Raw genomic sequence first — 27,902 nt, forward strand, 5'->3', positions numbered from 1 at the left:
TTCTGTTATTTGACAGTGTGTTTGTATACAATTATAAGATTCATTTTTTGGTGTGAAATGAAATCTTGGATTTAATCCATAAACTATATCAATTATATGTTTTGTTTAACAAAACTGTAAGGAACAACAATAATTCGGGCCTGTGGCATGTGATTAAGCCATTCGGCATGTTTAACTAATTATCTTAATTTATATAAAAATATTGCTTTTCTGTAATCAATATATCACTCCTTACAGATATTTTTTTAAGCATGATCATTTACAATGAATAGGGCCAGGTGTTAGAAGTGTGGCCAATGCTGTATATATAAAGCTAAACCACACCAATCCTTCCGAGCCTGGCTGTTAAATTGAGTATTCAGAATATTGGAAATATTTGTTGTTTTCACCTAAATGTTATATAAGTACCAAGATCTCTGCCTAGGAAGCCTTTCTTACATTACAGCTTTATATAGAAATTAGATGTTTGCTGAGATATTCATACTGTATTTAAAATAACAGATTCAGCACATTTAAGAATTACATTTATCATGTATAGGCCTGTAATATTTGTTATATTACATCTCTATATGCTCAGTTCTCACCTAGACTCTTCAGACTGAGCAGTTTTGGGAGTTTAAATGAACTGGCTTCAGTTTTTCACCTCGAGGAGCCGCTCAAAAAGATCTAATCGACCCATCACTACGGCGCAGATAAGGTTACAGTCTAAAATCAATGTGTGTTAGTGTGAGGGCCATCAGGATTCACAAATGGATATGTGAAGGAAATATAAAATGTACGCCCTTCTGAATCAAATACATCTCTCAGAGTAGTCCAGAGGAGAAATCTACAGTAGACGAGTGTGTCAGCATGTGGTCATTGAGGCTCAAATTTCATTCATGTGTTCTGTTCAGAAAATGTCTTATTTCAGTTAGATGTAGTTCTTCAGTGAACACCATAAACAAGTCTGACCTATCTTAAACTGGAAGATTATCAGAATACTGAGCAATCAAAACTTTCAAAACTGACTTAAACAAATCTCTTGACTAGTCATCATATTTAGATAATTTAGATTGAACTGAAATTATTATTTTCAATTTAATCACTTAACATTATTATTTTTACTTTTTTAATATGTGTAATAATGTGTTCATTTACAGAAAATGCTGAAAAATGTATTGATACATTCATATGAAATTTAAACAACTATACTGTGGACTTCAACCCTCTTTCATATCATTTAAACACATCCAACTTACTACCGTAGTGAACACTAAAGCATTACATATAGACAAAGGAGTAGTTTGAAAGAGGCATTGAGTGATGTATGGGTTTAGAGGAACGCAAGGCCCGGTAGACCAATCACAGCTGTAGTTGTCTGCATTGCACGACGCATAGTTTCATGTCCAGGGAGGTGCATGCTGAGCAATGGCATAGGGTAGGTGGCGACACATAGGCTACTGCATAGGTTAAACAAAGAAGTATACATTGGCCCTTACCAGGGAGACAGTATTATAGAATGACTTATTTGCACATCATCCTTGCCTATAGCACAGTTGAACATGTGGGGGCACTGCAGAGGCAGAAGTGACCACAATAAAAGCGTATATATATATATATATATATATATATATATATATATATATATATATATATATATATATAATTTTATTTCTATTTTTTTCCACAATTTTCTCCCTAATTTACATGGCCAATAACCCAGCCCACTTATTAGGATTCCCCCTATCACGTGAAGACTAGCACCAATGTATATGAAGTCACCACCACTTTTCGAATTGCTGCTGATGCAGCATTGTCGAGTAGCATCACAACACGACTCGGTTCCTATACATCAGCTCACAGACGCCTCCTCATGTGAGGAGAGATCGCCATCTACCAGAGAGAGCAAGGCAAATTGTGCTCTCTCAGGGCTCCGGTAGCTGATGGCAAGCTGCAAAAAGAGTTTTTTTTAAATGTTAGAAAATTTTGATAAAACTTTTAAGCAGGACTGGTATGTTTTACAACTTTAAAGAAATATATTTCGGCTATTAATAAAAAATATATATGTTTTAGGGTTTAGTGCCTCTTTAAACCAGACAAGCGAGCGAAGAAAGGCGGTGTGACGCAAGCGCGCGTCCCTGCTCTCCTATTGGCCGCTTGGGCCGTCGCTCGGCGCGCGCCCGCCCCTTTGAGTTGGTCGAGTTCGGTTGCGCGCGCGCTGCGAGGGGAGTTGAGTTGCGCGCGCAGGTCGGGATCCCTGACAGATGAATTGTTGAGAGCAGGGGAAAGGGAAGCGGGCCGATCTCCCCGCGCAGGCAGGCAGCAGTCACACAGCAGCAGCAGCGGCAGAAGCAGCATGTTTCCTAAAGGCAAGAGCTCCGTGGTGCCATCGGACGGCCAGGCTCGGGAAAAGTAAGGCTTTTTGTGCTTATTAAAGCGTCGTGCTCGTGCTGTAGGTGTGTATGTGTGCATGCATGTACGTGCGTGCGTATGCGCGTGTGCGCGCGCCTATGTGTGTGAGTGAGTGTTTTTGGTGCCTTCGACGGAGCCTATTGTTAGAGCGGTCGGTGTACGAGCAGCAGGCACGGCTGCATATGAAGCCGAGAGCAGGCTGGCTGCTGGGAGCCATCAGCATTAAACACAGCTTTGGGTCAGAAAGAAAAGTGGCCCTTCGCCATATTCTATTCTTCTTTTTAGGGGACTGTTTATGCGCTTTAAACACAGATACAGGCGTGCAAACAACACCACCACCCTCCTGCCCACCTTTTGCTGTGTTTCCCCCTCTCTGCTTTTCCTCAGCTTTCCCCACAGCGTTCCGTGCCCGGGTCCTGTGTGGCCTGTGTTAGTTAACCTAGCTAGATTATAGCTAATTGATTCATTAATCTAATGCATTTGTGTGCTAGCCGGCTAACTAGCTAGCTGAATAAATGTATGGATGAATGCACGCTACTGCTGTGTGTATGTATGTAGTGCATTCAATGTAGTAGAGATGGGTAGTCCAGGTCCAGGTAGTAAAAATCCGTCCCAGGATTTAGTTACAACTGCACGGCTGGCTGTGGTGAAGCAAGGCCGCCCAAGCAGTTTGAATCAAATCATGGGATGGAGTTCTATTGTGTGGACCTGGATCACTCATTGCTACGTTTAATTAATACACAGCAGCTTTGGGAAGAGGGAGTGGAGTCTCCTCTTTTGTTTTTATTTAGTGTTTGATAAATAATAGTGTTAAAGTGCACACAAATATACTTTTACATGTTTGTGTTTGTGTAATTTTTATTATATATATGGTGTATATACTTTTTAATTAGGTATGTTTAGGCCTGTTACAATATAATGCTGATAATGGTAATATCTATTGTGTTTTGTGTTTGTTTACATGTAAGGTTGTAGCAGAAACCTGTTTACACAGTTATTTTTCATGCAGTTATTGTGAAAGATAGATTATACCTTTCTAACATAATTAATTTTACTATAATTTTAGAGACACACTGTGCCTTAGTTGTATTAAGGCATTAGGGGTGGGCGAATATGGCCCTAAAATAATATCATGATATTTCATAGTATTTTCACGATAATCCTAGTCTTGACTATATATTTCAAGAATACACTACTACAACAAAATAAAAATGTAATTTTATTATTTCATGCAATATAGTATGGCACAAACTGAGATATAAAAAATATAAGAATCAATCAGATTTGTAACAGAAATGAGAATTTATTTTTTTTGTGCTAAAAACAGCAAAAAGGTAGTACCCTGATGTGATCATTAGAGATGGGTGATATGGCACAATATTTCAGGGTATACAGTCTGGTGAAACTTACTGTATTGAATATCAAAATACATATTGCAGAAGAAAAAAAAAATGCAATTATTTTCGCACTTTCGTTCAGTCCGGCTACTAGTTTTATATGCTATATTACTTTCAGACACAATCTGTAAACTTTTTGTCTATTGTGTATACAGCAGTGACAAGAAGTCTGATATTAATATATGAAAATTGTCTGAAATTATATTCTATATAAAAATGTTCCAAATGTAACATGTAGCGAAACATCTCCCTGACTGGCTGTATGGGTGAATGCATGCTACTGTTGTGTATGTGTATTGTAGGGGTGTGTTTTATGGTATTGTGTGAAATAATAAGAAAATCACTAATAATAAGAAAATCACTATAAAGTAAAATACCTTGCACAATTCCTGATATAAAAAAATCTCTTGCCAACAGGTCAGTTCTGGATGTGACTTGTTGTGTTCCCAGTCTCTCCAGTGTTCCCACTGTTCCTAATCTGCTCTTTCCCCTTTTGTCCCCTCTGCAGGCTGGCTCTTTATGTTTACGAGTATTTGCTTCACATTGGTGCACAGAAGTCAGCTCAGACCTTTCTCTCAGAGGTGAGACACACTGCACACACTTTACATCCAACCTACAGACAAGAGAACAGCAACCCCAGTGTGTATGGAAGGCCATGATCATCCTGGTGAACATTAAAACACTAAACCCGTTCTCTGAACTGCTCTTGTTTTAGATTCGATGGGAAAAGAACATCACTCTGGGAGATCCTCCAGGGTTCCTGCATTCATGGTGGTGGTAAGTGGGCAGTGCATCTTTTTAAAAAGTGTTTAACTTTTTGATTCGGGGTTCTAGGTGTTCACCTTATGGGCAAAATTGGGCAAAAAAGGCTTAATTTAGTGTGTTATGTGTATTATTGTGTATTGATTGTGCTAAACCACATCTATGAGTATGATGTGTGTTGTGGTTTAATGCTGTGGTTCATCCCACAACCCTGAACATCTAGGGGAAAGTCATAGATTCAGTTTGAGTCAAGTTGTAGTTCTTCATTTACAAACCAACATAGTTTAAATCTAGGCTTACCATAATCCCTGATCGAGAAATTGCCAAGTAGTGATTGGTTTAAAGTAGGGCTGTAATGATTTAATAATCTGTAATGTCTTAATTCAATACAGCAACTATAACTAGGGATATGGGAATTGGGCAATGATAAAATGATATCCAGTAATTTTATATATAATGTGAAGATCAGGCCAGATCAGGTGATTTCTAAATACAATCAAATAAATAAACTGCAGCTACAGCACTCTGCTCTTCTGAAGTTTAAATGGTAAATCAATATTCCAGTATTCATATATTGTTTTGCAATACTGTGCAATTATTTAAATGAGGCAGTTTTATTATAAATAAATGGCTTGGAGTGAAATCATTTTACACTGAGAAGATGTTTTTCATTTTCCTGTAAAGCTGCTGCTTTAAAAATACAAGCTTTAATAAAAATGAGGAATGTAAAGATTTTCAGAATGCTAATACATGATATTGTTCATAAATGGTGATGATAAATGTCTAATATGTAGGAAATGGGACTAAACTCAACTAAATTAGCATTACAGGACAAATCAAAACCAAAACCAGAAAAATAATTAAAATGTAGGTATAAAACAGTGGCCGTCTGCATTTAATAATTGTATATTTCTTTAACATATTGGTCAAATCATATTTTTAAATGTCTTTATGTATTATGTACAAAATTATGTAAGTGCTTGTGATTCTGATCGTACGTACATTTGTGCATATCGTCGCTGTCCAATGAAAAACACTTATCTCCAAAACAGCAACTTTACAGGAGAGAGAAAAAACCTTGTAAACTTTCAATGGAAGTCAATGTAAAAAGAGTTTATTTCAGGTCATTTTGAAGAGTTTCTATTGGTCCGTTCATCAAGACAATTTGACACAGTGTAAGGGACAGTTTGTTTGTTCAAATTATGTAGTAAACTCAAAATCGACAAAAATGGAGTTAAGTGTTTTTCATAGGACAGCAACGATATATATGTTTGTGTCTTATGTTAATATTTTTATTTTAGTCCTATTTAAAAGGTTTTGTATGCGAAGGAAAATGGGCATTTGATCTTGACATTTAAGTTACAAAATGGTCATCATTAAAAAATGATTAGCTGAATAAGAGTGTTAAATTAAGGCTGTTTAATTGGATGAAGCACATTTTGGAGGTAGGAAATGATTATTCTAAGTAAGGACTAGTATTTAGATAGAGGTTGTGTAATGTGTCACTACATAATGGCATTATAAATGTTGTTTAGATATTGTGATATAATATTTTTACCATTTATTTAGCCCTATGGTGCAGTACAATTCATTGCATTGCGTTTGTACATATTCTTGTTCGGAGCTAGTTGCGTATACTGAAAGTGGTTAGGGAATGATGAACTCTTCATCCTGATGTGAGCATGCTCAGTTGACCCTCTGGTCTGTTTCTGTTTCAGTGTGTTCTGGGATCTGTACTGTGCAGCTCCAGAGAGGAGGGACTCCTGTGAACATTCGAGTGAGGCCAAGGCCTTCCATGACTATGTGAGTATTCTGAGTGACTGGAGTCATTTTTCAGCATCCTTTATATGAACAGTGATCACATTGTTGACTTTTAATGACTTAAAACTGCTTCTGTTATGAGTATATTAAAAAACTTAGCAGGCTTTAACGCCATGTTCACTTTTAAAATGTCTTAAAATCAGGCCCTTTTAAAATTAGTGCTTTATATTTTAATGTATTATTATATTCTAAACTTAAGATTATTTGGAAATGATAAGATAATTGTATCATAAAAGTATGTGTTGGACAGGCTGTAAATCAGTAGAGTGCGATGTGTCTCTATGAATTTAGCCTGTGATAATTTACTAGTGAATATTATTAAAAGAAGCCCAAATGTACAGGTTTTGTACTATTTAACGTCTAAACCAAAATCTGTTCAAGCGCATGTTTAAGATTGTGGGTTATTTTAATTTTAATCTCTCAGAATTGCTGCTTGCCATCTACTAGTGCATCCCAAAAAGTAGAATATCATTGAAAGGTTACTTTATTTCATTAATTCTTTTGAAAATGTGAAACTCATATATTATATAGATGTATTACACACAGAGTGATCTGTTTTAAGCATTTATTTCTTTTATTGTTGATGATTATGGCTTACAGCCAATGAAAACCCAAAAATCAGTGTCTCTGAAAATTAGAATATTATATAATATTATTAATTGGTACTTTTGGCAGCGTGGGCAGTGTGCCAAGTCCTGCTGGAAAATGAAATCTGCATCTCCATAAAAGTGCTGTAAGATTTTGTGGGGAAACAAAACTGCACTGATTTTAAACTTGATAATAAAACACAGTGGATCAACACCAGCAGATGACGTGTCTCTTTATCCAAACCATCACTGATTGGTGGAAACTTCACACTAGACCTCAAGCAGCTTGGACTGTCTGTCTCTCCACTCTTCCTCCAGACTCTGATCTACTCTTGATTTACAAATGAAATGTAAAATTTACTGATGATCAGTGATGGTTTGGAGAGACATGTGAGACATCTGCTGGTGTTGATCCACTGTGTTATATTAAGTCCAAAGTCGGACTTTTATAGGGAAAACTGTTCACTGTTTCAACTCTCAGCAGCTGAGGTTGGGTTTGCTTGCCCCTATGTCCATTAACTCTTTATAGCATTAGAATAAACCCATATGAACATACGTGGTCAGAATCAGTGGTGAGAATGTGCTGGTGTTGGTTATTGTAAGTGATTGTGATGTTGGTTAGAAGAGCACAGGTTTGGGTGCTGATCGACTGTCATCTTCTGTATGGATTAGTTCAGTTTCCCCAGCAGCTCATCTCCATTTACTTATTTAGTCATTTACTTTAATCAAGCACTGATTAGATTCACTAGGTGTTTGGGTGGTTACTGGAAATGCTGGCTTTCTTCCAGTATAAAGCTGGCAATTTATTTAAAAGCTAACGCACACTGAGCAATCGCAGTAGGTTGTTTATTTATTATTCTTAATTCCTTCATTCATTTGAACAAATAAGCACATGCTGCCCACATAATTAGCTTTGTGTGTAATTTTCTCAGATGCCTAAGATTTAATCACAGCATCGTATGAATATATTGTTGCTGTTGGCCATTTTGCTGTTTTTTTTTTCTTCCTGTTTGCTGTTTGGTATAATGTGATTCTGGCAGTTGGTCTTAATATTGTTTTGTTTTAGAATTTCATGATAAATGGACCAATAGAAATTCGCTCCAGAATGACATTGACTTCCATATTGCCATTATGGAGATAACCCTTATTTTATTAAATGAGATTATTAATACAGAGCCAATATTTACTCCTATTAATTACTTATTATAAAATATATTATTTTATAGTCTGCATAATGAAAAAAAAATGCCATTAACAGCATTATCTTGTTGCTTTGCTTCTGTACACACCTCCCAGCTGTAAAAAAAAAAAAAAAAACTGTTGTATTTTCATATATTCCTGCATTAATCTTGCGGAGAGTGATTGTTTAACGACCCCTGTGCGCATAAGCCACTGCTCCGGCTTGTTGACTCGCTGCCCATAAAACCCAACTCATGTAATTGAGCAGTTTTTCTGTTGAGGCTGTACAAAATGCTGCCACTTTCAGTATTACTGCCTGGCTCAGGACTTGCTGCCACTGATAAGCAACAACAAGCATTAGCACCCCACCCAAACAGTCACGCAGTGTGTGTAACCATGATCTAGGGCCATGTGGGGGTGGGCAGTAGGACTTCATATAGGAATTTATTCTATTGTTAGGGCTATCACAATATCTATATTTTTGTTTTAATAACATATATTTTTGAAGAAATTATTGTGATAAATGCGATTATTATAAATATTATTACTATTGTCATGTTAACGACATTTTTATGCCAGTAATACAGTGAAAAAAGCAACAGCATTAAGTTTAGCAAATAATTTTTTTATTTTGTTAACGTCAAGTCTTATTCTCGGAGTTTATTGGTTGGTGGCAAAGCAAAATTTTTGGTTATGTGCTTAATGAATAATTCCCATTATCTGATTACTTAAGTTCATGTAAACGCACATTTATTGTGAACTAGGGGTGAGCAATATGGCCCTAAAATATTAATAAATCACTAAACTATATCAAGATATTATTTTTTTTATTGTATTTGTCTAATAAGGATATTCAGACATTTTGACACTGTTATTTTTCAGTTTTTTGGGGCACTTTTTTAAAAGTACTTTCACGTGAAAGTTCTTTTCAAATAATTAAAAGGTTCTTCACACTTACAGTCCTTGGGCGTTTTCACACTTGTACTGAATGAATGAATGAATTCGCACCCAGTACAGGTTCTCTGCTCGTTTTGGGGGAGGGGCTCATTATCACAGGTTTGTTTTCACATGCAGGAACGTGGAATGATTGTGTAATTCCATGGATCACTTTTTTTTCTCCATGTATAATTGCTCCATGCATAATTTCTGCTTTTTACTATTTTCATTGGATATAAACACTGGCCAGCAACAGAACCGTGCACTAGTTCTTCCAAACCAGCAGCTGTTATTGGTGTGAGAAGGTTTTTCTCCAGGCAGGTCGGGGAAAGACCTGTGTTTATCACCATGCTGTCCTTACCCACACTCACTTAGTACAGTACACTAGGGGTGTGCCACATCGTATCGTTTGTGATAATATCGCCAACAATTTAGAATATTGTGAACAAAATTATACCCTGAAATATTGTGCCATATCACCCACCCCTAATTACCTAATTATCACATCAAGGTACTACTTTTTTGGCAGTTTTTAGAAAAAGAAAAATTCACACTGTTCTAAATACCCATTATATATCTACTAGAGACAGATTATATCTGTCCAGTATCATTTATTTGACTTTAATCCTGAATATATGGAGATATATGGAGTGCATTATTCGTATCATGACATTCTGGATCATTGACTTCTGTTACAAAACATATCATATTGCATGCAGCAATAAAATTCAAAATATTTTTTCTAATTCAGCGTTTTGTCATATCGCCAAAAGTATGAAATATCGTGATATTATTTCAGAGCCATATCACCCATCCCTACAGTACACTTGCTTCAGTCCAATCACAGTGTTGCTTTATTAGGATATACAGCTGGAAATGAAGGTAGCAGCATAATTGGAAGCGTTAACTTACAAAATAAACCCATACTGTGACCGCACAGACAGCACCGGGAGCGGATAGCTGCAATGTCTGTGGTGGACTGCAGCACCAGAGTTCACTTCAGACCACAGTAGATTTCAGTAGAACCAGAAAACAGTGCTCTGGACCACTTCCAGCTCCAAAACAGCTTTTAGACTGAATCAAACGTATCGAACCCACAGAGCAAGAACAGCCAGGTCCATAGAATAAGGAAAGTGTGAATCTCTTATTACAAGAATTGTGTAGTCTAAAACTATATGTGATTCTCCTGTTAAATCTAAAATCATGTACAATGGCTGTTTTTGAGCATTAGGTGTGAAGAGAAACTCATTGAAGCTCATCGTTCCTCCCAACTGCTCCTCTAAATGAGCGATGGCTGTTTGAGGTGTGCAGGCAGGTCAATCAAGTGGGTGAATGAACTTAAACTGTTTATGCAAATGCGATTGATTGGGATTGGAGTGAGTGGAGGGAGGTTGTCTGAGGCCGATTCTCTGCGCGGTGGTGGCTGAGATTTCTGCTGGATTTTCTTTTTCTTTTTAGGTGGAGAGGTCAGTCTGATCAGGATGTGCTAGGTGTTTTATTCTAATATTAAATAAATAATATTTGATAATGCATATATACAAATGCAAAGAAAGCTATAATAGTATGTGGAGAAAGTCCACTAAAAGTATGTAGACCCCTGCTCACTACATGTTTCTCTTGAAATTAAGGGTGTTAGACAGGAGTTTGTTCCAGTTTGCTGCAGGAATAGTCTCTACTCTTCAGAGATGGCTTTTTTTATTAGATGTTGAAACCTTTGCTTCATTGAGTTTCATTAGTAATCTTGAATGATTAGTACTGCAGCTCTAGCTTCATCTCTCCATCACAATCATGACCAAAATGTAAATGTGTTTCCCAATGTATTTCATAAGTTTGGTCAATACAATATACAGTAGAAACTCCAATTCTGATATTAACAATGATTTTCACGTTTATATTGACTAATTGTTGCATTTATAGTTCATAACGATTTTGCAATTATATTATATTCACCATTTTTAAAAAATACATTGTGTTATACGTTTTGATTTTTCAACTCGAATAGTTCATTTGTAACAGCACCACAATACACATAGTACAAAAGTTCTACGCAAAGTACACTTTTTTTTAAAGGGCATTTGGATCCCATGTTGGAAAAAAAATATTGTATACCCCACTCAGCCATGTAGCTACAGTCCAATATACTCGTCTCTGAACGGCGAAAGTGCTAGCACTGTGGTTAGCAGCTAATGCTAATACTGCTCCAGCCTCGGTGCTGGAGAAACTTTACTGAAAACTCACCCGTATAAAGCTGTACCCGTATAAAGCAGCAGAGCGGCTTTACTGCTTCCTAATATCCAAACTGGTAGAGATACATAAGGCGCACCAGATTATTAGATGCACTGTTGATTTTAGGGAAAGTTAAAGGGTTTTAAGTGCGGCTTATAGTGCAAAAAATATAGTAAGCATGTCTAATAAAGATTACTAGTATTAAACAACTCCTCACAATTTAAGGGCAATCTGTATTAATTCAAGCCTGCAGTTAGCACCATGCTAATTAATAGGGAATTATCTTACATTGCCTGTTAGCTACATTAGCCATGTAGCTCCAGATTAAAGCTAAAGCAGCCGAAGTTCAGACACCAGCCATGTCTTGGTTGATCGACTGCATACTACTTACTGGTTAATTGTGTAATGGTAATCTTGTGGTGACTGGTGAAGAACTGGCCTGGCTTGCTCAGTGTTTGTGTTTGAGTATAAATATCATATATAATCTAGGCTTATTCCCAGTGTGTGAAACTGATCCATCATGTATTTGATCCCAAAATGGACCATTGTTTATCATTTTAAACCATCTGTGTGGTTTAAGCAGAACTAGTATTGATTTAGGCCTGCAGTTAGCACTCTGCTAATTGGTGGGGTATAAGCTTACATTGCTCGTCAGCTTTATTAGCCTTGTAGCTCCGAATCAAAGCAAAAGAAGCTAAACTACAGGCACCAGCCGTGTCTTGGTTGATTGGCTACATCTTGGGGTTTAATTGTTGTGTAAATGTGTAAATGTAATCCTGTGCTGACTAGCTGAGTCGAGGTCTGATTTGCTCAGTGTTTTTTTATTTTTTTTATTTCTGGGTTTGTTTGTTTCTACACACCTCTCTGTGTGTAGAAGTGTTTGGAAGCATGTGTTTGGAAACTTGTATTCCCAAGTAGACCTTTTTAATCCATTATTTATAATATTAAACTCTCTGTGTGGTTTTTAGGGGAATCTGGGTGGCTTTAGTTCTGCAGTTAGCACCATGCTAATTGGTGGGTATACGTTTATGTTGCTTGTTATCTATATTAGCCTTTTAGCTCAGGATCAAATCAAAACAAGCCAAACTACATCTTTGGGGTTAATTGTGTAAGTGTAATCCTGTGCTGACTGGTCTGATTTGCTTGGTGGTTTGCCTGTGTGTGGAAGTGTTTGGAAGCGTGTGGATGTTTGGTTCTGGTCTGTGTGTATTTGATTCCGAACTAGACCATTTCATTCATTTTATTTATAATATTGAACCCTCTATGTGGTTTAAGGGGAATCTGGGTTAATTTAGGCCTGCAGTTAGCATTTGGCTAATTGGTGAGGTATAAGTTTATGTAGCTTGTTATCTATATTAGCCTTTTAGCTCGGGATCAAAGCAAAAGAAGCTAAACTACATCTTTAGGGTTAATTGTGTAAATGTAATCCTGTGCTGACTGGCTGACTTCCAGTCTGATTTGCTAAGTGTTGGTTTCTGTTATCTCAGGGGTGGTTTGCCTGTGTGTGGAAGTGTTTGGAAGCGTGTGGAGGTTTGGTTCTGGTCTGTGTGAGGAGAAAAGGCCTGGTGTTGGCTTAGTGCCTGTCTGGGCAAACTTATCTATAGTGTATTTAATCCCCAAATAGACCATTTTATCCATGATTTATAATCTGTATTGTTTATGGTTAATCTGGGTTAATTTAGACCTAAGTTAGCACCCTGCTAATTAATGGGGTATAAGTGTACGTTGCTTGTTACCTATATTAGCCTATATTAGTGTTTGGAAGCATGTGGAGGTTTGGTTCTGGTCTGTGTGAGGAGAAAAGGCCTTAGTCCATGTTTAGGGAACTTGCCTATAGTGTATGTGACCCCCTAATTTGGCCACCTAATCCATTTCATTTGTAATGCTGAACCCTCTCTGTAGTTTAAAGAGAATCTGGGTTGATTTAGGCCTGCAGTTAGCACCCTGCTAATTGGTGCGGTATAAGCTTACGCTGCGTGTTATCTATATAAGCCTTGTAGCTCAGAATCAAAGCAAAAGAAGCCAAACTTCAGACACCAGCCGTGTCTTGGTTGATTGACTACATCTTGGGGGTTAATTGTGTAAATGTAATCCTGTGCAGACTGACTGGCTGACTCCCAGTCTGATTTGCTCAGTGTTGGTTTTTGTTATCTCGGGGGTTGTTTGCATGTGTGTGGAAGTGTTTGGGAGCGTGTGGAGGTTTGGTTCTGGTCTGTGTGAGGAGAAAAGACATGGTGTTGGCTTAGTCACTGTTTAGAAAACTTACCTATAGTGTATTTGTTCCCCAAATAGACCTTTTTATCCATTTCATTTATAATACTAAACTAAACTAGCCTTGTAGCTCTGGATCAAAGCAAAAGAAGCCACACTTCAGGCCCTGGCCGTGTCTTGGTTGATGATCGCCTTCATCTTGGGGGTTAATTGTGTAAATGTACTCCCGTGCTGACTGGCTGAGAGCCGGCCCGGTTTGCTCAGTGTTTGTTTTCGTTATCTCGGGGTTTGTTTGGCTGTGTGTGGAAGTGTGTGGAGGTTTGGTTTGGGTCTGTGTGAGGAGAACGGGCCTGGTGTTGGCTCGGTCGTGTCTTTGTTCGTGCTGTGGTGGGGGCAGTGGCTGGGAGCTCTGGGCTCCGACTCTCTGGGGGAGGTGGAGGAGCTGGTGGGTGGGTGAGCTGGTGGGGGAGGAGGCCGTGGCTGCAGTGCTTTAAACAGAAGCCATGTTGTCTTCATGCTGAGCCCCAGGGGCCCCCTCCCTCAGGGGTGCAGTGGGCGGGGTTACGAAGTGATTGATGGCTGTCAGGAAGCTGGTGGGTAAGCAGGTTGAGGGGGAGGGAGGATGCAGAGGCTTTAGCTGGATAGGAGCTGGGGTGGTGTGTAATAAAATGGTGTTATGATGTAGATTGGCGGAGGAGACGGAGGGCAGCATTTTATATTACACTCTTCAAACACAAAGGGTTCTTTAGGAGTTCTTGAGTAAATGCAATGGTTCTGTGTAGAACTGAGTGGAGCCGGAGGGTGGATGAAATGTTTAAATGCCCTTTTCTGTGTTTATCTATGAGAAAAGAGAAAGATAAAAAAAAAATAGATAAATATGTAGATATATAGAAATATAAAGGGCTTTACCATTGTTGAGTCAGATAGCTAACCTTACAGTATAGTATAGAACCCTTTTTGCTAGCAGTGTAGAACTAGGCAGTAGGGGTGTCCTATATAAATATATGTTAAATATATATTTTTAAAACTATTTAAAAAATCCATATTGTGACAATAGCATAATACTGTCTTGAAGGTAGTCTCTATGTCATATCTATATTTGCAGTTTATATTCATGCACATTAGTACAATAGTACTAATGGTTTTTTGTTGTAGTTGTTGCATTGCATTATTTTCATGTTTATTTTATTTTTATTATTTTGTACAAAATAAGTATTGGTAAATTACTATGTCAGTTGCTTTGTTAAAAAAATGTTTTGTTATTTCTAAATTTTTAAACTGTAAAAAATATTAACATTTGTTTTGTTGAGATAGAAAATTCCCGAATTGAATAAAAAAATAATTTAGTGTTTTGTCAAATGACCAAAAATATAATTATCGCAAACATACCCTAAAAATCGTATATTATATGAAGGATATAGCGCCTACTTTTCCTTTGCAGAATATTCTCTATTTTAGTATATTGGCCACACGATACTGATTTGATGCTGTTTGTGTGTATTTATAAATTACCAACCACAGCAGGTATCTGTATCTGTTGCTGAGATAACATAACAAACGTTTTTTTTCATATCTCTTTTACACCAGTACTCTTATGGATCCAGGAGTGATGGATGCTCTTTGTAGCATCTTTTATTTTTAAGAGTGTGGCTGTACCAGTTGGCATTCTCCGTGTTGAGCTCTAATAATGATGTTTGATAGATGCAGTTGGCTTGGATTCATCCTTTCCTTCAGTGCTGAGGTCTGTGTATAATAAGGGAAACCTACATAGTGTACAGTAGGTCTGAAGAGGACCCTCAAAACCTGACTTGTTGTAAGTTGCTTGTATGTTGCTTTGGTGATGAACAAAAAGAAAAAGGTCTGTTGTCCGAGCTTTCTAAGCCTGAAGTTAGCTGGCTCTTTGAGACAGGCCCCATGTTGAACATGTTGGATGTTGGCCACAGTGATGTAGGCTAGTTTAGGAAAAAATCCACTGTGGTGAGCTGTTAAATCCAGGATGTACTGCTTTGCCAGCTAACTACTGGTTTGTGAGGCCGGCCTTTAAGAAAGCAGGCCTACAGCGTGTAGGATGGCTCAGTTCTTAGTACTGATGCAGCAGGCTGTTGTGTGGAGGAGCAGGTGAATCAGTGATCAGCGTGTGTAGCAGTAGAGGAGATAAATGGTGGGATAAGGATAATAACAGAATAGAGTGAAGAGCAGGCAGATGAGAATTGCTGTGAAATTGTTAGTTTGAATTGTGCTTGTGGGATCATGTTGGTACCTTTAACTATATCATTTGAGAAGAACTACCTGATATTAGCTGGTCTGTAGTGCTGGGGATGTCTCTGAATTTAAAATAACACAAAAATTATTCTTATTTTTTTAAATAGAAAATGATTGACAGTGACTGATTTATGGGCTTAATTTCTGTTAGGACTGCATGATGTATATTGCCTATATTGGTATAGAGATAACTTACATTACAGTCTTATTTGCTCAGGTTGAGCTGTTTGTGCGTAGTCATATTAGTGTTATTAGTCAAGCAATATTACTCTACCTCCTCAGTCCATGTGATTTTCCCACTTTATGTTCTGCTTCTGCATCTCTCAACTTGTCAACAAATGCACGTGTACAGCTGTGCACCCACAACGTGACTTGTTTTTTAACTATAGGGGTAGCCCAAGAACAAAGGATACCAATAATCATATAGTTCTGACATAAATGGACCTACAAGCATAACAACTTTTTGGAGAATGAATCCTCATTTGTTCCCTTAGGGCTTTCTGAAGGGAAGCCTTAATGCAAACCTTAGATCTTCATTTAAGTTTTGAATTGAATTGACATGGTTTAATTTTCTTTAACTGGGTATTTTAACTTTTACATTTAAAATAACTTTTACTGTAACAAACCCTCACTATAATAAATCCCTCGCCATATTCCAATCCTCTGAGGAATATTATGCAACACACCTAAATATTTCTCTTGTGTCAGGGGAGAATCTCTTCCCTGAAGGCATTTCTTAAGAGGGAAAACTCAATGTTTTCTGTAAGCAAACCAAGGCTGTGATGGTTACCTGTATTAAGGCTTAGTTACTGTGTGCTTCAAATTGTGTTAAACAGTTTAAAAAATCCAAAATCCACCAAAACCTGTGCTGTTTCTAGAACAAAAATGTCTGTGCTTGGTTTTCTCACAAATGGATTTAAAGAAAGTCCAGAGTGATAGAAGTTGAACAAGACAGTAATAATACTACTGCTTTTACTACTGTTGATGTGTGGTACAGTGCTCTTTTATTCTGAGGCTCTCACCAGTAGAAAATTTGACTAGTTGGGGCAGGGGTGTCCAAACTACGGCCCGCGGGCCATTTGCGAAAAAAAATTCGTTTTTTTGCACAAAAACGGCCAAAGAGTCTAAAAGCGGAGAAAGTGCGCAGTTTTAGCGCAGAAAAAGGGCAAATGAGTCTAAAAGTTGCCGTAATTAAGGGATTTAATATTAAGAGACATCATGAAATTAAACATCAATTTGAAAAATCTTAGTTTACACAACACTGTCAAAGATAAAGATAGTTAGTCAAGTAAAATGCTGTGTCAATAAAAGTAATCAGGAAAAAGTATTATTTAAAGTGTTATATTTCATGATTTGTTTTATTACAGAGTCTGTGGCCCGTGACTTCATACATATTTCTCCTTCTGGCCCCCAACAAAAAAAGTTTGGACACCCCTGAGTTGGGGCATCCCTGTTGAAATGGGTTCAAATGGAACACAATATAACTTAAAACTGCTTTTTTAGCCTATAGCAGTATGGGGGCTGATAAAGCAACATAAAATAGATTTTGCCCCATCTTACAGTGTTTTCTATGAAGACCGGTGACAAAATCATGCCAAGGACTCGGCAGTAGAGTGAACTAAGCGGGCGGGGAAAAAAAACAACAACTATATATATATATATATATATATATATATATATATATATATATATATATATATATATATATATATATATATATATATATATATATATATATATATAAAATTAAACACAGTTTCTGAACACCCCCCGAACCCTCGGAACAAGCTGGGAGTGCAATAATAATTCTCAATAAGAAACTTTTTAACCCCAATTTTAAGAGTTTAAAAAAAGCTGGAAAAGGGAAGTGTAGACATGAACTTTAACTGATTTTTAGCTTCATAAACCCACATTTAATATTACTTTTATACCTGATGATAATTTGAGGTCCTTTTGGTCTGTACAATTATCTAAAAGTAGTTTAAACAAAGCATAATATTGTTTACCTACTTATTATAATAATTATTTATGTGCAGATTTATGTTTTATTCATAATATTAATAATATATAGGGGGAAAAAGCAGGTGTTATTGTGGTATTGATGATGAGCATGCCCACTGGATTGTGGTGTCAGTGTGGTGGTCTTGGCTGAGTGTTCCGTCCCGTCCCGTCCGCACCCTCTCAGCCGGAGATATTTCACACTGCTCCCTCGCCGGCCTGCACACACACCTCGTGCTGAAGTGTGACCTGCTGCCGTAGGTGTCCACTGCTGATCCAGGATCAGCCCCAACCTGTTCATGTTGGGTTTGATGTTGAAGTGTAATGTCTTTTTCCACCACAGTCAGATTCTTAATCATTGATGTTACATAATTTGATTCAGTGACTATATAATTTCATAATTCATAATCAGTGTAGTCAGTCAGCTGATACATGTTGGGTGTCTAAAGCTTCTTTGGTTTTGGTACCTTTGTCTATGTTGTACCTTTTACGGAAAAGTCTGTGCCATTATGTTAAATCAGCTTTTAACAGTACCCATGCTGATTCTGGTTAATTCGTGTGTTTGTGTATCGGGGCATACAGGTGGAGCTTTAGGGTGCGTTCACATCTACCTCTAGCGGTCTACCATCTAGCGGTCACGAGACAAGGGTTAAAAAAATGCCCTAGTAATTATTTGGTGATCCAGACATGGTATGTAAAGGTTGCACAAAATTACTTGCTGATTTTGGAACACAACCGCCTTTCTCAGAATGCACTACAACTGCATGTGGCAAGATGCAAAGGTCGTGGGAAAAGAAAATAAACCTGAGGGGTTAATTAAGTGTACACTAGCCGCTTTATAGCAATCATTTCAACTATATAAAGTAGTTATGTTTCTTATTATTGCCCTGAGCCTATCCCACCGTATTTTTTTGTAATATAAGGCGCATTTAAAATCCTTTAATTTTCCCAAAAGTCTTCAGTGCGCCATTTAATCCGGTGTGCCTTTATAAATATAAACCTTTAAAGTATAAACTTTTTCAGTCAGGTATTAAGAAGCAGTGAAGTCACTCTGCTGAAGTACAGCGTTATAAGGGAGTTTTAGTTTAGATCTCCAGCATCGAGGCTGGAGCAGTATTAGCATTAGCCATTAATTGTGCTAAGCTCTAGCTCTTTCCCCGTTCAGAGGTGAGTATAATCAGTCTGTAGCCTGCTACTAACCCTGGCTAGCACTGCAGGAGCAGCATTAGCATTTAAAGTGATAAAACAAGCTACGTGGGATGAACCACTAGCTAATACCTTGTAGCTTTAACATGGTAATTGTCAAATATTTGTGGACACCTATTCTAATGAATGTATTCAGCTACTTTAAGTTGCACCCAATGCTGAAACAGATGTGCAAACACACACACACACACACACTAGTTTCTGTAGTAGAGAAGTAATGGCAATAAAAAATAGGACTCTCTTTGGTGCAGATAAATAAACATAAACCTATTGGCACCAGACTTGTGATTTAGAGGGATATAAAAAAAAAGCCAAGCACTGAGCTGTAGAGCAGGGGAAAGAACCATCCTCTGGGTTGAATTGTTGGTGCTCCATCTAATACTTTTGGATGGGATGAGTTCAAAAGGTGGATTAGGTGGTGTAATGATTATCTAGCATCCTGACATCACTAACTTTCCAAAATCTAGTAGATCTTTTCCAGCAGTTAAAAGAAAAATAGCAATAACTAATCAGTTGGTGCCAATGTTTTTGTACATATAGTGTATAACTGAATGTGAGCAGGACATCGCTGGGCAGTGCAGTGCTGTGTGTCTCCAGAACTGGCTGTGCGTAACAGGGCGTGAGCTGTGCTGCTACAGCAGTGTCGGAGTGTCAGTGCTGATTTAGGATCATGTTACTTCCAGTCGGCGCTGATCACAACACGACCACAGGAACAGGTCCGGGATGAGCGAGCTCTCTGACGGACCAGAGCAGCTCCACAGAACCCACAGAGCAGCTTCTAGTGCATCTCTGAAAATTGGAATATCATTGAGAAGTTGCTTTATTTTAGTAATCAGTCCAAAATGTGAAACTTGTATATTATATAGATGTATTACACACAGATGTTCTGCTGGAAAATGAAATCTGCATCTTCATAAAATTTGTCAGCAGATTTTGGGTTTGATATAACACAGTGGATCAACACCAGCAGATGACATGTCTCTCCAAACCATCAGTAAATTTTATATTTCATTTGTAAATCAAGAGATCAGAGTCTGGAGGAAGAGTGGAGAGACACACAGTCCAAGCTGCTTGAGGTCTAGTGTGAAGTTTCCACCAATCAGTGATTGTTTGGATAAAGAGACATGTCATCTGCTGGTGTTGATCCACTGTGTTTTATTATCAAGTCGAAAGTCAGTGCAGTTTTGTTTTCCTGGAAAATCTTACAGCATTTCATGCTTCCCTCTGCTACTGACAACTTTTATGGAGATGCGAATTTCATTTTCTAGCAGGACTTGGCACACTGCCCACACTGCCAAAAGTACCAATTAGACAGATTTTTTTTTTAGTTTAATTGGCTGTAAGAGGCTTATTATTCTAGAGAACAAACATAGTTCCACTGATCCACAGCTCAATACTGGATGGTTATATCCCTCTAGCCCAGGCCTGGCACTGTGCCAAAGGTTTAGGTTAGTTTATATGCTCTGAAGTGTCCTTTTCTATTGTCAGTACAATTCTCTACAAGGACTAGACAAGCTATGTGTGTGTGTATTAACACATCGGTGTGAGCAATTGGAGCACCTTAAAGTAGCTAAATGCATTTATTAGAGCATCACACAAATGATTCATTAGTATTTGATACTGTATAGATTGTCTTACTCTGTTATTAACCAACATGTGCATGTTTTGTGTTTCCCTCCCACAGAGTGCAGCAGCAGCCCCCAGTCCAGTTCTGGGGAACATGCCTCCTGGTGAGGGAATGCCTGGTGGTCCCATGCCCCCCGGATTCTTCCAGGTAAGAGACACCCTTTTTACTCTGCACTGCACAAAATGTAATGAACTCTAATTAAGCTGATTTATGGCGCTTGCTGATTGTATGCAGTAACCACACATGTTTCGAGTGACATGTTTCGAGCCGCGCATTCAGTGAAGCTGTGCTTTGCTCTTGTCTATGTTTGGGTTTACTCCTCTGGTTTTGGTTCTCTCACAGCTTCACTCAGCTGTTCTGCACTGGTTCTGATCCGATATGTGTGGTGTGGCTCGGCTCCTGCAGTGCTCTGTGTTTTTGTTTTGCTCTTTAAATAGCTTAATGCCTAACGCCTCCTTCCCTTCCTCCCTCTCTCTCTCTCTCTCTCTCTCTCTCTCTCTCTCTCTCACTGTCTCTGTCTCTCTCTCTCGCTCTCTCTCTCCGTCACTTTCGCTCTCGCTGTTGCTTTCTCTTTCATTTTGTTTTTGCTCTCTGCTCTGTTTTCTATGTTTTCTTTCTTTTTTTAATTCCCTGTTTCACTTCTTTACATCTTTCTTCTTGGTTTTTCTCTTTTTTTTTGTTTCATACTCTTTTTTTTTTTTTTTTCCTTCCATCTCTGTATCCCTTTGTTCGGTCTCTCTCTCCTTTTTGTGCTGTATCTGTTTTTTTTTGTTTGTTTTTTTTGGTCTTTCTTCCTGTTTTTTCCTCTCTTTGGTCTGCTGCTCTCTTTTTATATACCTCTCTTTGTTTTACTTTCTCTCTTTCTCTTTCTATATCTCTCTGTATCCATTTTGCTCTGTCTCCTTTTTGTGCTGTATCTTTCCTTTTTTCCCGTCTTTGTTTTCTCTCTTCGGTCTGTTGCTCTCTTTTTATATCCTTCTCTTTCTTTTACTTTCTCTGTTGTCCTCTCTCTCTCTCTCTTTTTTTTCTCTTTTCTCTCTCTCTCTCTCTCTCTCTCTCTCAGGGCCCTCCCGGCTCGCAGTCCTCTCCTCATGCTCAGCCTCCTAACAGCATGATGGGACCTCACGGCCAGGTAGCACTCCCCCAGCACACACAGCACACTCCCAGCACTCCCCCAGCACACTGCCTCTCTGCTCACTCCTTCTGCAGTTATTTTGCCCCTGTCTCTCTCTGTGTCCCACAACGCTTCTGATCTGGGGTCAGCCTTCTTAAAAGCACTATCAGTACTGAGATGGTTATCAGCAGGTGGACACAGCAGCTACTACACACTATACATTTGAAAAATGTCAAACACAAAATAAAAACACAATTTATTCACATACTTAATCTTATCAGAATGTAAGTTTAACATTTAGAATAAATAACATATGAATAACTTTCAAAAAGTGGTGTTTGTTCTTTAAAACCGCTGCAAATCTCTTCTCATGGAGTCTTACAGAGTCATAAATAAATAAATTATAATTACACAAGTGCTAGTATTGATGTTAACAGATTTGTCTGTACTGTCTGTTCATTACAGCCTTTCATGTCGCCTCGTTTTGGTGGAGGACCAAGACCCCCGATCAGAATGGGCAACCAGGTGAGTTTATTATAAACAGCTGACCAGATCTGCTCCAGTAGTTCCAGTTTACAGTTTTGTTGCAGTTCATGTATTTGCACTGGTATCAGCATCTCCGAGAAGTACATGCACAACACTGAATGTGGTCCTTCGCCCTTAATTCACTCTTGTGCATCCCTGACAAGAATATTAATGCTGTTAATGGTTTACGTTGACCTTCACTACTAGTAATGCTGCCCATTGTATTGAAAGATGCACTGAAAAGTCTGATTTTTTTATTTTCTGCAGCCTCCAGGGGGAGTTCCTGCAGCACAGCCCATGCTCCCCAACATGGACCCCAGACTACAAGGTGAGAAACAATGTAAAGCTGTACTTTACACTTTTGCTTCGACTGCCTGTCATGATGAGCAATTTTTAAAATCATTTTACTATCAGATGAGTTTTTATGATCATACAGTACCATAATAATGCAGTTAGACACTACTTTTTACAGACTGATGAACTGCTTTTTATTAGGAACATTAAGACATTGGTATTAGGAATTTGGTTCTAAAAAGTGGTTAAATAAATACATTTAAGAATCCAAAAAAAAAAAAATAAAATAATAAATAAAGCACTCCGCTGTTTTATGTTTCAATGTTTTAAATATTTGCTCACTTGCTTGTTTATGATAATGGGCTCTATTTGTTAAATAAATGCAACAGGCAATCTTAAGGACAGCACATATTTCTAAGATTATGTCCAAATATTGTAATTATATCAGTATTGTAATTAGTGAATGCATTTAATGCACTCGAAAATATGTGCATAATCGGATTTGTACAGTTCAGTAACTGATATATTTATATATATAAGTAATCATGTCCTGATTTCTTAGATCAGAGTAAGGTCTAAAACTTGATTAAAAATCTGTTAGAGAGCTAGATTTTTAACTTTTAATTTAAAATTTTAAAGTTTTTCCATTATTTAATTACCCATGGTTATATAAATGCATTAAACATGGTTACTGATAAATTCTATAAATGTTCTACAGTAATCAGATTATAAAGTGCATGTAAACAGTGTTAAAGGCCTACTATCAAGGACCGCACAGCTTAAATGACTTACAATCAAGTGTACTTATTTCTGGTACTTTTATTTTACCTGTTCAAAGTGTAACACACTGTACTGGGTGGCTTCTGAGGTTCCTTCACAACCCAAAGGAACTGAAAGTAAACATAAAGCTTAAGAAGCTGCCTTAACTTTTATCCTTTCATCAGCCTTTCCTCTTCTCTTCATTCTGACTGATCTGTATTCTCCTGTGCTTTTGCAGGGCCGATGCAGAGGATGAATGTTCCCAGAGGGATGGGACCCATGGGCCCTGGACCCCAGGTAACAACAGCTGTGTTCAAATATGTGCTTTTACTTTACTTTATTTGGGACCAGTGTCCAAATCCAGTGTTCTAATAACCCTTGTTGCAGTTTTGGGAGATTTTCTCAGTATTGGGTTCAAATTTGAGGATTTTCCAATAATAGTATTTTTAAATACCTTTTTACTATTGGACACTATTCACTATTGTCTGCCTCAGATATGTTTAAGACTATTCTTTTATTTATTGTTTTTTCATTTATGTTCATGTTATGTAAATTGTGATTGCAGAATTTTGGAGGTGGGATGAGACCCCCACACAACTCCATGGGCCCGGGAATGCCAGGAGTTGCCATGTAAGAAAAATGTCACAATCATTTCCTTGAATTGTGATTTTTAAAATGCATGACCACAAAGGCCATTTCAAATTAGATCCAACATCTTTTAACAACAAAACTCAATACATGCTGTTTATTTTTCTGTTATGACTGCATTAAAAATATATAAATTGGTGCAACTGTGCTGCACACAGTAAAACATCCTGAGTAAGCCTGGGTGCTCATTCATAGCAATGTACAGAAATATAAAACTATTAATGTTTATTTATTTATTTATTTATTTTCCCATTTTTTACTTCAGGGGTCCTGGAAACGGCAGGCCACCGTGGCCTAATCCCAACGCCAACAATGTGAGTCAGCTTTAATACATACACTTTTATTAATCTCTGTTGTGTTTCAGAATAAATTGTATTTTAAAACACATGTAACGTATATTTTTTATTTAAAAAAATTATTAAAAAAAGCCTAATGTTTGTGTGTTCCCCAGATGCCCTACTCCTCGCCTTCTCCTGGTGCATACGGGGTAATTACAACACCATCACCTTAAAACACTCTTTGCTGATTCTGACTGAAGTCCTCATATTATTTATAGGCTAAATGTTATGGGTGTTAAATCCACCAGTGCATTGTGATTCTTAAGAATGATTAAACTAAAATTATGAAATTTAGTTCCCTAAAGAATAAATTTGAGCAGTATTAATAAGAGAATAGATGTAAATGGTTTAAGTAAGGAGTAACCTCTATTTGTTACCTACAGGGGCCACAAGGAGGAGGACCCCCTGGCACTCCCGGAATCGTCCCGAGTCCTGCAGGTCTGAAACTTCCCCACTTCACTGTCACTGTTGTTGGTAACTTTATATATAATACTAATCAACCTTAAACAGAAACATTGATTTAGTGTGTTCTGTCTTATATTTCCAGATTCCAACAACTCCAGTGAAAACATGTACACCATGATGAACTCAGGAGGAGGCGGCCGGACTAATGTGAGGTTCCTTAAGCACTTTAATATTAGATGATTAAAAGAAATACCTGTTTAATACTATAGTTGTGTTCCTTTATGCTTTGCAAATGGATTGTCACTTTTTTTTCTTGCTCAAAAATGGCAAAAATGTAGTATTTTAATCTTGCTGTGTTTGACTGATACATTTGCTATCGGTCACAGTGGCTTATGCTATTGCATGTTACATTCAGACTGACTGACTGAAAATGTGTCATTAGCATTCGGCTACATTAGCTTCGTAGCTTCTTTGCAAAACCAAAAAAATAAACTGATCCACCACATTTTTATTGTGGGCTGGATTAAACAGATTAAAATTGTAGTGTGAAGATCCACTCTTAATGTACTCAATCACTGTGTCCAACATTAATTTTTTTTTTTTTTTTTTTTTTGTAGTTCCCAATAGGCCCGGGCTCAGAGGGTCCTCTAGGGGCAATGGCTGGAATGGACCCGATGCATATGAATGGAGGTAAAAATCTTCAATAGTATATATCTAAAATATCTTAACTAACCCTTATATTCACTGTTTAAGGGGGTTACCGAATGTAAATATATAAAATGTATTAAGCTCTTCAGACCACATATAATTCCACATGAAATGTTGGAAACAATTGATGTGTGACTATATTTCCTATTCTTATGTTTCCTTCTCTTCTAGGTTCTGGGGATCTGGACGGACTTCCAAAGGTAATTAACATTTACAATAATGCTATAATATCTAAAGTTTTTTTTGCCCTGACTGATAAATATTTATCTTTTCTGCAGAATTCTCCCAACAATATGAGCAACATGAGCAACAATATGGGAACCCCCAGAGATGATGATGCTGGAGGCAGCTACCTACACTCCTTCCAGAATGAGAATGTAAGGGCACTTATTTATTTTTTTTGTTAGGTTTTGTGGACTGTAGACTGTTTCTTTATGTATAAATTGAGTGTGAAAGGTTTTTAGCGATTAGCAATTTTATGCTCAACTAACATTTTGCAGGTTTTTTTTTTTTTTAATTTAGTTTACATTTTGCAAGCTAGGTTATTTAAAAAAATCATATTCAGTATTTAAATATCAAGGAGCATCGAATTTTATTTTTATTATTATTTTTTTTTATATAATTTTAGTATTAATTTATACTTTTAGTGCTACTTCTGGTTACTGCTATTACTCATTTTGCTGTTACTACAATACTAATTACTACAATAAAAACACCAAAAATACAAAACTATACACCGAAAAGCCAGCCTCTAAAAATCCAGCCCTAAGCAGCTATAGTTGCTCAGGCTTTCAATAAACTTTATTAAAAGAGGATTTTTTTTCAGTCTTTTCTATGAATCTGGACGAAGTGTTTCAGGGTTATTGTAGAAAAAGAACACTGCTAATTCTTTTTCCTTAGATTTTAATTTCTCTCTCTTTCTCTCTGTTTCTCTTTCTGTCTCCAGCAATTTTCTCCCTCCATGACCATGAGTGTGTGATGGGATTCTTTGCCCTGGGGAAAGCGCTCACAGTTGGCCATCCATTACAGACACGGAGAAACATGTACAGGATCCTTGAGGCTGCGTCGTGCAACTGCCTCTGCTTTCACCAGTGGTCTCCTGCAATATCACTGATTTTTTTTTAGTTTTTTTATTGTTACTTTTTATTATAAACAAAACATCTTCTCCCACCTCCCCTACGACCTACCATCCCCCCTTTCTCCCAACGCCTCTGAGATCAGACGGATAATCCACGAAACGTGTCACGAATCTTCAATACTCAATACTCCTGGAACAGTTCGATTATTTTTCTTGATTATTTTTACCTTTTTGTTTTGGTCTCTCTTTCTCTCCTCCAAGGCCAACTTTGTAAATGAGGAGCATTATTATGGTTCCGACACGATCGCTGGATGATGTAGACACTAAAAAAGGAAAAAAAAAAAAGAAGAATCATTTCACCTTTCCTCAGCTAGTCTGCCATCCTCAGCATGGTTTACGTAACGTTCCGTAACGTCCTCACAATCTTTTCGACACTGAACTCTCATACGTGGCCTTGATCTCGCCGTGCGTTTTTATTGCCTTTTAAGCATCTGTTTAATTTTTTTTTTGTGTGTCAGAGAGGGAAGATTCTGCCTTTCTGAAGGGAAGGCTCAGCTATAACGCAGCTGTACTATTAAATCCTTTTATTCTGTTTGTTCTCTTACTTTTTTAAATTGTTTTGTTTTGTCATTTTTTTGGCAAGTATTACTATAAGCAGCTGCTTTCATGGAATAACAGCATTGACTTTGAGCTCCCACACTGAGGAAAGAAAAGGAAAGCAGTCCTTTTTGTTTTCTTTTCTATTTGATTTGAGTTTTTTCCTGCACTGATTCCATTCGCATCGCTCTCGAACTGCTGTCTCAAACCCTTTTCTCTGAAACTCTGAATAATTCATCAGTCCAATCAGAGCTGGACGAGGAAACTACCTACGAGTGATGGACTCTGAGAAACCTCCAAACACTCGCCTCTTTGTCTCTCCCACTGATGTGTTTGGCCATTTGTAGCATCGATTACTTGTTATGCTGAATTTGTGATGGTATACAGTACCCATATCACCTTGTTTTATTATTTTAATTTAGTTTTTGTTCATTTTTTTTATCACTACCATGTGCCTCAATTGTTTTATTTTGATATAACGGTCTGATTTTATTGATAATGGTTCCGAAAGGCCTGCCATTTAAAGTTGTAGCTTCACCCCCGCCCCGTCCCGCCCCCGAAGGAAGGTGCTGGTGTGAAACAGACCCAGTAGTGAGTGTTGAGATTTGCTTTGTGTTAGGCTATGCTGGAGGGGCGCCAGAATCACTCATATTACAGGTAGAATCGTAAGTTATTCTATTTATACAGACCTTTGGTAATGGTTCTACATTTAGAAGTTGTTTTACACTGCTTTTGTTAGCTTGTACATCATACTTTGGGCAAAATGCTTGTTTATATATTGACAACTAAATTATTTGGCTCCTTTCTCACTGTTTTTGTGTCATATTTTCCAT

General features: G+C 37.6%; 1 protein-coding gene across 2 annotated transcripts; it reads left to right on the forward strand.

Moving 5' to 3' along the window:
- Nucleotides 1-2,214: 2,214 nt before the first annotated feature.
- ssbp3b (single stranded DNA binding protein 3b) lies at nucleotides 2,215-27,873 on the forward strand. Of its 2 annotated transcripts, XM_022670234.2 has the most exons (18): nucleotides 2,215-2,391; nucleotides 4,297-4,369; nucleotides 4,504-4,565; nucleotides 6,269-6,353; nucleotides 20,661-20,750; nucleotides 21,667-21,735; nucleotides 22,183-22,242; nucleotides 22,510-22,570; nucleotides 23,534-23,592; nucleotides 23,861-23,925; nucleotides 24,209-24,257; nucleotides 24,395-24,430; nucleotides 24,665-24,719; nucleotides 24,829-24,893; nucleotides 25,304-25,376; nucleotides 25,566-25,594; nucleotides 25,673-25,771; nucleotides 26,341-27,873. In XM_022670234.2, exons 1-18 carry the CDS (start codon nucleotides 2,336-2,338, stop codon nucleotides 26,371-26,373), a joined length of 1,119 nt encoding a protein of 372 aa, XP_022525955.1. In that variant the 5' UTR covers nucleotides 2,215-2,335; the 3' UTR covers nucleotides 26,374-27,873. The 2 variants fall into 2 exon arrangements, with proteins under 2 accessions (XP_022525955.1, XP_022525956.1); XM_022670235.2 differs by lacking the exon at nucleotides 21,667-21,735 and having other exon boundaries at nucleotides 2,216-2,391.
- The last annotated feature ends 29 nt before the right edge of the window (nucleotides 27,874-27,902 follow it).

The sequence above is a fragment of the Astyanax mexicanus genome, chromosome 12 (genome assembly GCF_023375975.1).
Source record: "Astyanax mexicanus isolate ESR-SI-001 chromosome 12, AstMex3_surface, whole genome shotgun sequence".
NCBI lineage: Eukaryota > Metazoa > Chordata > Actinopteri > Characiformes > Acestrorhamphidae > Astyanax > Astyanax mexicanus.

Bases quoted from the DNA above. Each gene is read 5' to 3' on its own strand.
- ssbp3b (XM_022670234.2), top strand. From the start codon at position 2,336: ATGTTTCCTAAAGGCAAGAGCTCCGTGGTGCCATCGGACGGCCAGGCT. The intron at 20,751-21,666 runs GTAAGAGACACC...TCTCTCTCTCAG, and splicing joins TGCCCCCCGGATTCTTCCAG to GGCCCTCCCGGCTCGCAGTC. The intron at 23,926-24,208 runs GTAAGAAAAATG...TTTTTACTTCAG, and splicing joins GGAATGCCAGGAGTTGCCAT to GGGTCCTGGAAACGGCAGGC.